This window comes from Drosophila miranda, chromosome 2 (assembly GCF_003369915.1).
Source record: "Drosophila miranda strain MSH22 chromosome 2, D.miranda_PacBio2.1, whole genome shotgun sequence".
Lineage (NCBI taxonomy): Eukaryota > Metazoa > Arthropoda > Insecta > Diptera > Drosophilidae > Drosophila > Drosophila miranda.
In genome coordinates this window covers 31,538,329-31,552,178 of record NC_046675.1, presented here as the reverse complement: position 1 = coordinate 31,552,178, position 13,850 = coordinate 31,538,329, and the positions used below count along the sequence as shown (strand labels likewise).

The following is a 13,850-nucleotide window of genomic DNA, read 5'->3' as shown; positions in this document are numbered from 1 at the left end:
ACAAAGTTAGTGGCATTATCGCAGAAGATGTCTGTCGGCAGCTTGCGACGACCTCCCATCCGTTTCAATGCGTTTAAGAACGCCTTTGTTGACAAATCAGAGACTACTTCGATGTGAACGGCCTTGGTGAGAAGGCAAACGAACACGGCTATGTATGATTTGTAGGTCCCTTTCCTCGAATGCGTAGATATGTGTTGATGGGTCCACAAAAGTCAACTCCACAGCGTTCAAAGGGTCGAGCCGGAGCGAGTCGCGTAGGCGGTAATGAGCCCATGAGTTGTTGTAGCAGCTTCGGTCTGTAGCGAACGCAGTGTACACAGGAGCGAACAATTCTACGTGCCAAGTCTCTGGCGTTAACGATCCAATACTCCAAACGAATGAGAGCGACTAGGGCTTTAGGTCCAGCGTGATAGTTCCGAAGATGCAAATGGCGAATATAGTTCCATACAAATTTGGACTGACTAGGCAGCAGCAACGGATGTTTTTGACCGTCTTGTAGGTCTGAGTATTCCAAACGTCCACCAACCTTGATAAGTTCGAATCCGTTCACGACTTCTAAAAAGGGAGTAAGAAACTTTAAGCTGCTTTTTAATGGTTTTTGCTTCTGAAGTAAACGGATGTCCTCTACAAAATGAGTTTGTTGAATGTTCCAAATAAGGCAATGTGAAGCAAAACGAAGTTCATCTGGCGTCGGTGAGGTTGTGGTAAACGTCGATTGCTTCCGACATCTCCTTATGAACCTAATCATCCAAGCAATGAGACGCAGACTGTGAGTGTACGAGCTGATATTATCGACGATGTTGAGGATATTATTTGTCTCGTGTACGGCAGCAAACAAACTTTTCCGATTCTCCGAGTTAACCACGTCCATGTCAATATCAAGTTTTCCACCAGTGGCGGGCCAGCTTAGTGAATCTTCGACTAGAAACGTAGGACCCGAAAACCATGGAGACTTAATCAACTCGCTCACGTTACAGCCTCGCGACAGAATATCAGCAGGGTTTTGATGTGTTGGCACATAGCGCCATTTTCCATCAGACGTTAAATCCTGAATATCGGACACTCGATTTCCAACAAAGGTCGATAAGGTGACTGAGTGTTGTTGCAACCAATGCAATACGAGCTGTGAGTCGCTCCAAAAATAAGATGTGATAGTGTGTTTACTGAATATGGCCTTGACTTTGTTATACAACTGAGAAAGTAGATGTGCGCCGCATAGTTCAAGCTTCGGAAGAGACTGTATCTTCACTGGTGCTACTCTAGACTTAGAAGTGAACAATTTCACTGTGACCTGTCCAAGCGAATTCTCCGTGCGCACATAAACACAGCAGACGTATGCATGTTCGTTTTGTGGTAGTGGGATAGACTTCCTTTGGATTAAATGTGAAACTAAATGCATCTCTTCGTTGATGCCAAGTTAAGCCGAGTGTGCTGCTGACTGAGTTTTCTGAAATGTTTAATTCCTTGGTAGATTCGTCTTCCATCACGCCTGGATGATTTGAATGCCACTTGCATAATGGAAACTGACCACGAGCGAGAGTTGATGTGATTTCAGTTTTTAGTTTGAAGAGTGTATCTATATCACCAGCCCCACACAAAAGGTCATCAACATAAAATGCAGTTTTAACAGCAGCAGCCCCTAATGGCCATGCATCCTTACAATCCTCAGCCAAGTAATGCAAACTACGAGTTGCGAGAAATGGGGCAGACGCAGTCCCATATGTCACTGTATTGAGTTGGTAGGTTTGAAGATCCGTATTTGGAGATGCTCGCCACAAAATGTACTGGAATTTTCTATCCTTCTCACTCACAAGTACCTGCCTGTACATTTTTGTGACGTCGGCTGTGATGCCGAACCTATGCATGCGGAACCGCAGCAATTGCAAGTACAACTCATCCTGAATGGTAGGGCCGACTAAAAGTAGATCGTTAAGTGACCTTTGAGATGTTGTACGGCAAGAGGCGTCAAAGACAACTCTGAGCTTCGTCGAGGTACTGCTTGGTTTCAGAACGAAATGGTGGGGTATATAATAATGCGGTTCTTCCAAGTTAGGATTCAGTACGAGGGACATATGGCCGAGACTTTCATATTCCTGCATGAACGAGATATACTGCGAGCGAATTTCCGGTAGACGAGCGAGACGTCTCTCAATGGCAAAAAATCGAGTTCGAGCTGTATCGAAGGAACTTCCAAGACAACTTGGATCTTCTTGAAATGGCAAGCGAACGACAATCCGCCCACTGGCATCCTGATGTGTTGTGTCCCTGAAATGGTCCTCACAGCGACGATGATTTGTGAGCATTCTAGCGCTTGGATCGACAAATGAGTCCACTTTCCATAATTGCTGCAAATTCTTGTCGATCGACTCTTCTACAGTCGCCAAGCACAATGGTGGCTGTCTGTTATATTGCCGCTGGTACCTCCCAGCAACAACCAAACCAAAAAGAGTCTTCTGCAAAGTGGGACGATTTGGACCAATGCGAATCTGGCCAACAGCTAGAGCTCCATAGAAGGCTTCGGTCCCCAGTAACAAATCAATACGTTTAGTCCTATAGAACGATTCGTCAGCCAATAGAGTGTTAGCTGGTAGGTTCCAATTCGATATGTCGATCTCACTATCTGGCTGGTAGGCAATATGGGATGTGATTCCAAGCTGGAGAGTGAGCTGATAGCCGGAAATACGTGACTTAATAGAGGTAGTCGTACGAGCCTTCAAACTAGTAAGGGAGTCTCCTATACTGCGAATTCCAATGTGGTGTTTTTCACGACGAAGGCGAAGCTTTTGTGCAAAGGTTTCGGTTACAAAATTAACCTGAGAGCATGAATCAAGCAACGCTCTACCGAGTTTGTATTCACCTGTGGCATCCTTTACCAAAACCATAGCTGTTGCCAACAAAATTTGATCATCTGCTGCGATCTCCATATGAGAATGTGAAGCAGCTTGATGAGCTGTTTGCCAGGAGGGTTGCGCTGATTGGAGTACCGGTTCAGTAGTTGAAGATTGTCCTGCTGATGATTGGGGTGGCTGTTGCGGCTGAGAGTGATGCAAAGATGAATGATGGTTCCGATTACAGGATTGGCAACGATGAGTCGATGAACATTGCGCCACTCTATGACCATTTCCAAGACAATTGATGCAGAGACCGAGGCGTTTTGCATTGTCGTACCGTTGGTTGCTGTTCATAGCCTTGAACTGAGCGCAATTAGAGATCTTATGGCCAGAACTAGAACAAAGTGTACAAGACGGATTAGTGATAGCAAACGACGAGTTTATTTGGTGATTAGAATGACGATTTGACTTATTGGATTCAGCCTTTCGTTTTGACGAAGTAGCAGCCGAGTTTCCAGACGAATGGAGAAACTGACAGTGGCGTTCCAAAAGCTGTGTGCATGCTAGCCAGGTTGACAGAGTTTTGTAGTCCTGCGATTCCTTCCACTTGTTCCGAGTTTGCTGATCACACTTTTCCATTATAATATATATAACCATAGCGTGAACAATATTCTCAGGTTTGCCGATGGACTCAGCGAGCTTAATATAGCGGATGCCTTATCCACTAGGCTGTGAAGCTGCTGACTGTTTGACCTTTCCACAGGTTGTAGTGCAAACAATGCCTCAATACCTTCTAAAAATATAAGAGTAGGATTATCAAAACGGCCTTTGAGTTTTGCTAGGGCCTTCGGATAGTTTTCGCTTGTAACCTGGAATGCCTGAATTGTATCTAATGCCGGCCCCGTGAGGCAGGTCAGCAAATAATTAAACTTTTCTATATTAGACAATCCAGACTCACGCACAACAATTTGCTCGAACGAGTGAATAAAATTCTTATAGTTTGCATATGTTCCGTCGAAAGTGGGTAGCGACAACCTTGGTAACGATGACTTCACTGGCGGTGGGTGGTAGTCCGGCGCAACAATGCTGGCGTTCAGATCTCCTCCCATTTTTTCCCTTATGGCTAGCTTGATTGCTATGTATGTATCCTCCAAATCTGCCCGTCCTTCATCATTCGGACTAAGGTCTTCAATATTAGCTTGGACATTTAAAACATTCTTGAAATACGTTTCTAAGATGTTCAACCGATAGCGAAGCTCATCATTGCATATCGGGGTTTCCGATTTAGCATCTACCACAGATTTGATCCGAGTTATATTTCGTTTTATATTGCTCCGTTGGCGTTTTAAGTCTTCGAGCGTCATCATTTTGTTGTGTAGTGTAATTACGCTGACACAGAACTAGAGCTTCCAAAAATAACAACAACAAAAAAACGCAGCAAGCAGCAGCAGCTAGAGCACAAAACCAACGGTGAAAGCAAAAGCAAAAGTTCCAGCAGCGGCAACGAAAGCAAAACGAAAGTGAAGCGGTGGAATTCCAATAGAAAGAATGCGTTGATCGATGGACCAAAGCAGGTAGCTGCAAAGCGAACGAACCGAGAATGCAAGCGCCGTTGAATGCGTTGTGGGTGACAAGCGAATGATAAAATTAAGCGAGAACGGCGAGAGCAAGGCGAGGACAACGATCCCGCGATCTAGACGAACAATTCTGATACGGTTTTCGGAACTTTCGATTGCAGCTGCGAGACGAGCGAATGTTGTAATTGTTGCCTTTGTAGATTGCGATTAGTTTAATTGTTCACAGAAGAATTAACATAACACACATGCCTCACGTTGGGCGCCAAAATGTTTGTACACGGAGCGTTTTCCGCATTAATGTTAATTCACGGATGGGGGTGTGTTAGTTTTTTCTGCAAGCGAATCAAAGTCTATACAAGAAAGAGAAAAGTCGATCGATCCAGTTGAGTATTAGGGAATAACTATTTATTACAAATCTTAGTGCTTGAGTACTGGGCATAAGAGAGAGAATACAGTGGTGAATTTAGTACAATTATGGTGAGTAAATACAAAAAGTGAGCGTAGGCTCTCTATTTTACGAGGGTCATTTGAATACTTGTTCCTTAAAGGAGTTTGACCGAACAGTATTTATATAAAGAAATTATGTATTTAATCTTGTCCACGCGCCCTCGCACTAAGCCCCAAGCGTGTGTATGGTTGTGTTTCTAGTGTGTTAGAGCGTAGGCACAGTGGTTCAATCCGGTATGGTAGTTGAATATTAAAATGGTTTCCATTTCAGTTCAGAAGTATTTGAGTGCTTGATATTTATACAAATGTTGGTTTGAATATGGAACTACACTTCGCTAAATATTTATGTATATTTTTCCCGCTCAATTTCGATGAGTTTCTGAACCACTGTGCGTACATATGTTTGCTCAGAATTAAAGCCGTATAGACAGAGTGAGAGAGGAGAGAAGAGTATTTGTTGTGCTTATGAATTCGAGTTTAAAGACAGTGAGAGAACCAATAAGAGATAATAAATAAATAGACAAAAGTTAAAGATATACAAATATGTATTTTGTTTTTTTTTTGTTTGTTTGTTGTTTAAATGACATGAGTGTGATTAATTTTAACAGACATTCGTTCGATTAGAATTAGAGTTAAATTAGAGTAGGTGTTCGCTGGGCACAGCTCACAGCAGACGCCATGGATCAGATCACACATTGGCGGGATTAGTAGTTGTTTAGTGTGGTTAGTGTGGCAAGTGCCTGTCTCACCTCTCGGGGCTCCTGCAGCGACGACTGTTTCTGTGGTGGTAGCGGCGGCGGTGGCTGGCGCGACTGCTGCGGTAGCTGATCGTACGTTAGATCATTCTCATTGTTTTGATCGTACAGATTTTGACTATCGGTTAGCTGCTGCTGCTGCTGCAGGCGGCTGTTATTGAAATAGCTCGACCTGGACCACCCTGTTTTGGTCCTGGCCAGGCTCTCCACCTGCTGCCAAAGCTCCTCCCGGTGCGACAGCTTCTCCCGCTCCCTGTCGAAAGACAACAACAATCATATGATTAGATATACAATATTAGGAGGTGTAGTAGTGTGCTGTCCGTACATCTGCTTATCTTGCTTGTAGTTCTTGCTGCACTCGTCGAACAACCGCTGATCCATCTCCATGAACAGCTTGAGCGCATTGTAAATGAGACCGTGTATGGTCTTGTTCCAGTGCGTCTTGGAGTTGCGATTCAACGCTGGGAACATTATTGGCAGTATAACCGCCGAATTGTCCGCTATTAGGGACATAATGTACTCGTTGTTCCAATAATACAACGCCCGTTCGGCCACCTGAAAGTCCGGCGAGAAGACACACTTGGCTATCTGACGAAACAGCGGCACCATCACCTTCTGGAACTCGGCCGGCTCGATCACATCCAGCAGCTCTTCCACCTCATTCAAGAACATCACCTCCTTGGGACTGTGCGTCTTCGGCCAGAACTTAAGCAAACTTCTGCATGGGATGGGGACAATAAATCAATTTTAATGTGTTTTACATCTCATGCTCACGGCATGTTGTGCGGAAGTTGGGCTCAACACTCACTTGATGACCGCCTCGGACAAACTGGGATCCTTCTCGAGGAACTGCACCACACAGTAGGTCAACTGTGGATGATAGACCGAGAGGCTCTTGGCTTTGTGCAATGGCAGCAATACCTTAAGTAAAAATTGTTTATGCTTCTCTTTGAGCGGTAGAGCAAAACCAATGATAATGCTGCCCGATATCTCCAATAATTCGGCTATGCCATTATGATGTTCCGTCTCATAAATAAATCTAAATAAAACAAAAAAGACAATGGTTTAGAGAGGATTGGGATAGGATAGGATATACGGGGGGCGAATCACCTGTAAAAGACATTGTTGATCTGCTTTCCAATAAATGCTCTCAAACCCAAGAATTTTCCATAGATGCGATGTAAAACAGTCGATAGGAAATCACGTTCACGTGGATCCTCCGAATCGAATAAATCCAATAATTGTAATACAAATTGATGATCAATATAACGCTTAGCAATATTTGGTTGGAAATCCGGTGACTCCAAGAAACGCAAAAACAGCTCGTATACCAATTGAAGGTGTGGCCAAGACGACTCGAGCGTTGGCTCATCCTTTTCGGGATCAAATTCGGCACCATTCGGATTTTATGATGGCGGCAGTGTCCGGAATAGATTCACAGAAAACTACACAAAAATATATTTATTATGGAGAGGATAGAGTTTGGTATGGTATCCTAAATACTAACCATATTGATCGCCTCCGGATAGATAATTTCGGTAATGATGCCATTTTGGTTTGTGAGAAAATCGACCATCTCGTGCAGAGCCGCACGCTTCACCTCCTTGAATTTGAGGTCGCTCAGCGGCTCGGAGAAATCGAAAAGCGTGCAACATTGTCGTATCTTTTGGATGAAAAGCTCTTCCCGTTCACTGGCGGCCGTCTCTGCGAAATCCATAATAAAATTTATTAAAATATTTTACGTTTTTGTTATATATGCTGCTCTATCTACACATTGAATAATAATGAAAAATATTATAATCCTACGAAAAACGTCAAAGAAATCAACAGCAAATCGATCAAAAAAAAAGTAAGGCAAGGCGAAACTCAAAATGTATCAAAAATTCAATGAAGATCAGATAAAGGATCAAATTCTATGGGCCACCAAACCGAATGGCCATGTCGACCAGGTAGATGTGGTAGGTGCTTCTATCACTTTATCTGCGTGCCGCATGGCCATTGGCTTGGAATTAGCTGGAGCTGGAGAGATAGCAACCTCGCAGTGCAGGCAGTGCCAAGGCAACCGAAGCAGTGGGCGGCGAATGAAACAGATTCCGATCGCGTGCACGTCCTGGACTGCCCGTCAGCTGTTGCAACGTTTGTGGGGATGTGAGGCCCTGATGATGATGATGTTGCGACGAATGACCAATAATTCCAGCCATTCCGCCACCGCCTGTGACATCACCATTCTGATGTATGCCCAGCGTAGTCGTTGGCAGAATAACAACTGCAGATGTGGATGTGGTTGTTGCTGTCGCTGTTGCTGTCACTGTTGCTGTCACTGTTGCTGGTGCTGTTCCACTGCCATTGCGCTGGCCAATGCCCAGGGAGATGCTTATGCCTCCCACCAGATTCTGTGCCACCGTTGGACGCAGCTCCTCGGCTGGCGGCAAGGGCACCTCCTGGCCTTCGGCGGCAGCCGATGGCAGGGTCGAGGATGCTGCTGCCGCTGCTGCTGCTGCAGCACTATTTTCCACACTCTTGGTGGCATTCAATATGTTCTTAATGGCTGCGGCCGCACTCACGGGTGACTTGGAGGTAGATGAGGTAGCGATGAAATGAGAGTAGATTGATTTTTTTTTAACATTTTTTGTTTTGTGAATCAGATTCTGTTTGTGTCTGTGTGGGTGTGCAGAATATTTTTTTTTTTTTTTATATTCATATACTTATTTATTTGCTCTATAATATATACTATACAATTTATATTTAACTAAATTTAACGGACAAGAGTATGTTGGGACTAGGGGCCCCGCGGACTGCGGTACTGCCGCAAAGCATTGCTTCGCAGTGGCGTGGACACCTACTCCGTCTGCTCCTTCCGCCTTCTCTCCAAGGACCTAAGCGTTCGCATCACGCTAGAGGCGAACTCCGCGGCCGCTTCCCACACCTTCGGGTCTGCCAGCATCAGCGGCACCAGAGTCTCGGTGCTGACCCTAGACCCTGCTGCTGTCTCCAATGTCTGACGCTCGAGGTCAAACCTGTGGCAGTCGAAGAGGACGTGGCGAGCGTCCTCCTCTATGCCTGTGCCACACTCGGGGCACCAGTCCTCTGTCTCGTGGCCGAAGCGCTTGAGGTAGCCGCGGAAGCAGCCATATCCGCTCAGTGCCTGGGTAAGGTAGAAATCCACCTGGCCGTGCTTCCTTTCAACCCAGCATGCTATGCTTGGGATGAGGGTGTGGGTCCATCGGCCTTTGGGTGAGTGGTCCCATCGAGTCTGCCATCTGTCTATGCTGGTCCTTCTGGCGGCGTCCTTAATTTCTGCTTTGGAGCGTACCTCGGCTGCACTGTCCGTCATGGCATCATGGATCTCCTTCCTCTCCCTTATCAGCTCCCTGAGCGGAACTTGCCCGGCAATGACTAACGCGGCTTCTTCGGAGATGGTCCGGAACGAGCACGCGATCCTAATGGCGCACAGTCTGTACGTTGCCTCCACTCCTCGCATGTAGCTCCTCACCTTCGCGGCTTCTGCCCACACCGGTGCGGCGTAGAGCATCTGCGACGTCACGACGCTCGTCAGCAGTTTCCTCTTTGCCTGCTTTGGCCCTCTGGTGTTTAGCAGCATCCTGGATAGCGCTCCCGCGGTCCCACCGGCCTTCGTGTGGACGTATTCCAGATGCTCTTTGAAGGACAGGCGCGTGTCGATGAGGACTCCAATGTACTTGATGGACCTCTGCGATTCGATCGCGGTCCCACCAACCTGCACTCTGGCGGTCTCGACCACTTTACGGCTGGATATCAGGACCGCCTCCGTTTTTTGGGCCGCCAGCTCCAGCCACGCGGCGGCTAGCCACGCCTCGACGGCTTGTATGGCGACGTTGGCAAGCTCCTCCACTGCGGCAAGTTCCTTCGCTACCGCCACTATTGCGACGTCGTCAGCGAAACCCACCAGGTTAGTGTTGGCTGGCATCGGGAGCCGTAGGACCCCGTCGTACATGACGTTCCAGAGCAGAGGTCCCAAAACGGAGACCTGCGGGACTCCGGCTGAGACTTCGTATGCCCTAGAGCCCTGACATGTGTCCATTGTCAGCACCCTATTGCTGAAATAGCTGCGCGCTATATTCAGTAGGTAGCCCGGGATGTTGAAGGACCTCAGTGCCTCCAGCGTCCGGGTCCAGTCGGCCGAGTTGAAGGCGTTCCTTATGTCCAGTGTCACCACCAGACAATAGGACTTGGTTCCGCCTCTCCACCTAGTCCCAGCAATGGCTTCCTCCGCCGTTTGTACGACCCTCAAGATGGCGTCCAGCGTCGACCTCCCTTTCCTGAACCCGTATTGGTTCTGGGAGAGACCGCCTGCTGCTTCGATGGCTGCGCTCAGCCTCGCACCGATCTCACCCTTTCGAAGACTTTTCCCATGGAGTCCAGAAGGCAGATGGGCCTGTAGGAATGGGTGTGCAGAATATGTGTGGATGTGTGTGTGTGTGTGTAATAACGGAGCGCTGCAAACCTTGCTGGCCGCAATTGAGCCGCCTGCATTATTGGTGGCAGATGATGAAGCAGATGATGAGGACGCGGACGATGCTGCTGAGGCGGCTGCTGTGGCCGCAGCTGCTGCTGCAGCCGATGTGGCCGCCGAGAAGTGTTGCGCCAATGTGGATACAAGCGAATTTCCACCACTGGCTGTGCTTCCTGCCGCTGCCGCTGCCGCTGCCGCTGCTGTTGTTGCTGTTGCTGGTGCCGTGTTCTTCGACATCCCTGCATTTGAGGACAGCGACAACGATGATGTGGAGGACTGTGAGCCAAACGGCGACGAGGCTATCAGAGCGGCGGCTGCTGAATTGGCTCCACCACCATAGGTGGCCGCTAAGGATGAGCACGAGGCCGAGGAATTGGCAGCGGCCGAGGCCAACGAGGAAGAGGCCGCCTGCGAGAGCGAGGACAATGCCGATGCCGACGAATTGGAGCTGGTGGACGAGGACGATGGCGACGAGGATGTTGTGGTGGTTACTACTACAGCGGCTGCCTCTGGCGGCGACAGGGGCATCTTTCGACCCTCGAACTTGGCCTTCAGTTCCTCCACGCTGCTGAATTTGAATTTACTGCTACCCTGCGCAGACGATTCCAGCGACTGTTGGTCCTCCTCCTCGTCGTCGGCCAGCTGGTCTAGGCCGCTGTGGAACGATGGCGACTTGGGTAAGCGTATGCCCAAGGCATAATATCCAGCGGCTGGTGGCTGATCCTGTTGCTTCTGTTGTGGTTGCTCTTTGCTGGAGGAGGAAGCAGAAACAGATTGGGATGATTCCTCCTGCTGTTGCTGCTGCTGCTGTTGTTGTGACTGCTGCTGCTGCTTCTGCTTGGGTCCGTTGAGGTTACCCGTCAGCAACATAGCACCGAATACCATTTCATTAGTGCCCCACAAATTCCAAATTTGATGCGTGTCCTGAACGAGATACCATACGAGAAGATGAACGTTAAGCTGCTGGGCACGGCCCTGGAGACAATTGGTTCCTATTGCAATTGGTTAATGGAGAATCCCACCTATATACCGGCGGCCATAGATCTGCTGGTGCGCGGCCTCAACTCGTCCATGTCGGCCCAGGCCACGCTCGGTCTGAAGGAGCTGTGTCGCGACTGTCAGCTGCAATTGAAGCCATACGCCGAGCCTCTGCTCAATGCGTGCCATGCCTCGCTCAACGCCGGGCGCATGAAGAACTCGGACTCGGTCCGGCTGATGTTTAGCATTGGCAAATTGATGAGCCTCTTGCCGCCCGATGGTATACCCAAGCACTTGGACATAATAGTCAGTCCATGCTTTGAGGAATTGCAGGCCATTTGCCAATCTGATGGGGTAAGTGCAACCAAAATCAACTGCCCCTGAAATGTATGATTACAAAAAGGTTTCTCATATTCGCATTCCTACAGAAAACTCCCACGGCACGGATTCGCACAATTTTCCGTCTCAACATGATCTCCACTCTGTTTTCTTCATTGAATACCGATTTGAGTGAAGAGGACATGGAAATACAGATTGTCCAGCCCGTTTTGTTGGTCATGCAAAGAACAATGCCAATTTTTAGGCGCATTGCCGAGATGTGGGTGGAGGAGCTAGATGTTTTAGAGGTATAAAGATTGGTTTAACCCATATGCTGGATGCACATGCTATAAACCATACTCGTTCTTAACTTATAGGCCGCCTGTAGCACCATGAAGCATGCCATTATGAACCTAAGAAGCAGCTTCCGACCCATGCTGCAGGATCTGTGCTACTTTATTGTGGCCAGCTTCCAGACACGCTGCTGTGCACCAACGCTAGAGATATCCAAGACAGTGCGTAATCTCTCTATCTCTCTATTGGAAATCATTTAATTTAATTTTCTCTTCCGCAGACTATTGTCATGTTTTACAGGGAAGAGGGCTGTAAGCCCTATATGCAAGAACTTCTGCGGGAGTTTATCAAGCACAGCTTCAAGCTATTTGAGAACACGCCACAGCAGAACTTCTCGAATATATCGGACACCATGGAGGCCTTCTTCGGCTGCCTGGCTCAGATTGTGAAGAAAATACCTCAGGCATTGGAAGACAAGACACTGGCCTACGATCGCCTCGTCTACTACGGCCAGCGTTGCATGACGCTGCCCGAAAGCGGTGCCATACGCTGCGGCATACAGTTCATGACACACTTTACGATTCAGTCGCGCAACCACGAACACATCACCGAGGTCGTGTTGAAAACTGGCGAACAGACCGTGTACTTCATCATGATGTGTGTGGGATATTTGACGCCACGCTCGCAGGTGGACAAGTTTGCCGATATCATATTGGCCCTTAACAAAAAGTATCCTGCGGAGCTGGCCATCTGGCTAAAGACCGTGATGTCCGTCCCCCATTTCCCCACACCGCTGTTAAACGATGCAGAAAAGTCGCGATATGTTTCTTTGATTATCAAGTGAGTGTGGCCTTAACATTGATGCAGCAAAGTGATTATAAACGACTTCTGCTTTACAGGGAAAAGGTGAACAAGCGGCTGCTGCAACAGCATCTGTCGGAGATGGCCATCAAGTTGCGCGGACTCACCGAAAAGTTCCAGTAAATGTGGAAGCCTGAAGCTATTTAGAGGCCAACCAAATCGCGCACCTTTGCTTTTCAAAACTGGATTCTAAATGTGTTTCTGTCCTGTGTCCCATGTATTTAGACTGTAATTTAGGCGACTCTGTAAATGTTCCTCGACCTTAAGTTGTTGTTACCGCACCTCCCACACCCGCCACCGCCTTTGTTTTTAACATCTCCAAAAACTCTCGACAAGACAAACTTTTATTTATAATTTTACAAAAATTACATGCTTTCATTTACAATTTTTTCCATAGGGTGTATAACTCATTTATATATATATATATATATATATTATATATAAAGAGATGTATTTACATATTTTTTGGCATTATAGATACATAAACAATAAGCTAACAATATGCGTATGTGTGTCTATAGCTAAACTGAAGCCTTTCGTTTTCTTGGCCTGTGTACAGCACTTGGTAGTGGTAGCAAAACTTTTTTTTGATCCAGCAGCTCCCTGCAACATGCAATCAATATCTTCTCATTTCATTAAGAATCATTTGAGAATGTCCATCCGTTTTTTAGAGACAATGACTATTAAACCAAACAAATGGCTGACACGGATCCAGTATTATATATTTAGATTGATATATAGTATAGAAGTAGTAGCTACGACCAGCAATAGTCCAAGTCTGTTGTTGTTGTTGTTGATGAAGATGATGATGTTGATGTTGCGATGTGGATGATAATATAGAGGGTATTCACTGTGCCTGGGACGCTTAGAAATTGGCACAATCTTTGGGTGGCAGCTCTCCCGATCCTCCTTTTCTACACTCCTGCTCCGAGCATCCGGCGGTGTCACAGTAAATACCTCCCCCCAAAAAAGAAACTACACCAAATCTCTGGGCATTCCTGGGATCAATAGGAATACGATTATGGATACCCGTACCCCCACATATGTATATTTAAACATCTATATATATATATATATATATATATGTAATACATACAAAAATACACTCATTTACATACATATACATATATGATGTATGTATGTAACGCATCATTCTTTTTAGGCTTTCATTGTTTTAGGTGTGTGTGTTTATCGTACATGTATGTATGGATAGGTAAGCTGCTAATTGCTAGGCTACTCATATAAATCGCGTATATTATAAACTTTAGCTGTGGAGAGAGCAGAGCTATATGCGCCA

General features: G+C 46.8%; 1 protein-coding gene and 1 pseudogene across 1 annotated transcript; one reads left to right on the top strand and one right to left on the bottom strand.

Annotated features, from left to right (window-relative positions):
- Positions 1 to 5,543: 5,543 nt before the first annotated feature.
- On the bottom strand, positions 5,544 to 11,006 carry LOC117187160 (annotated as a pseudogene).
- On the top strand, positions 10,999 to 12,969 carry LOC117187170 (importin-13-like). The gene is made up of 5 exons (XM_033389265.1): positions 10,999 to 11,434; positions 11,509 to 11,706; positions 11,776 to 11,913; positions 11,973 to 12,532; positions 12,592 to 12,969. Exons 1-5 carry the CDS (start codon positions 11,018 to 11,020, stop codon positions 12,674 to 12,676), a joined length of 1,398 nt encoding a protein of 465 aa, XP_033245156.1. The 5' UTR covers positions 10,999 to 11,017; the 3' UTR covers positions 12,677 to 12,969.
- Positions 12,970 to 13,850: the final 881 nt, after the last annotated feature.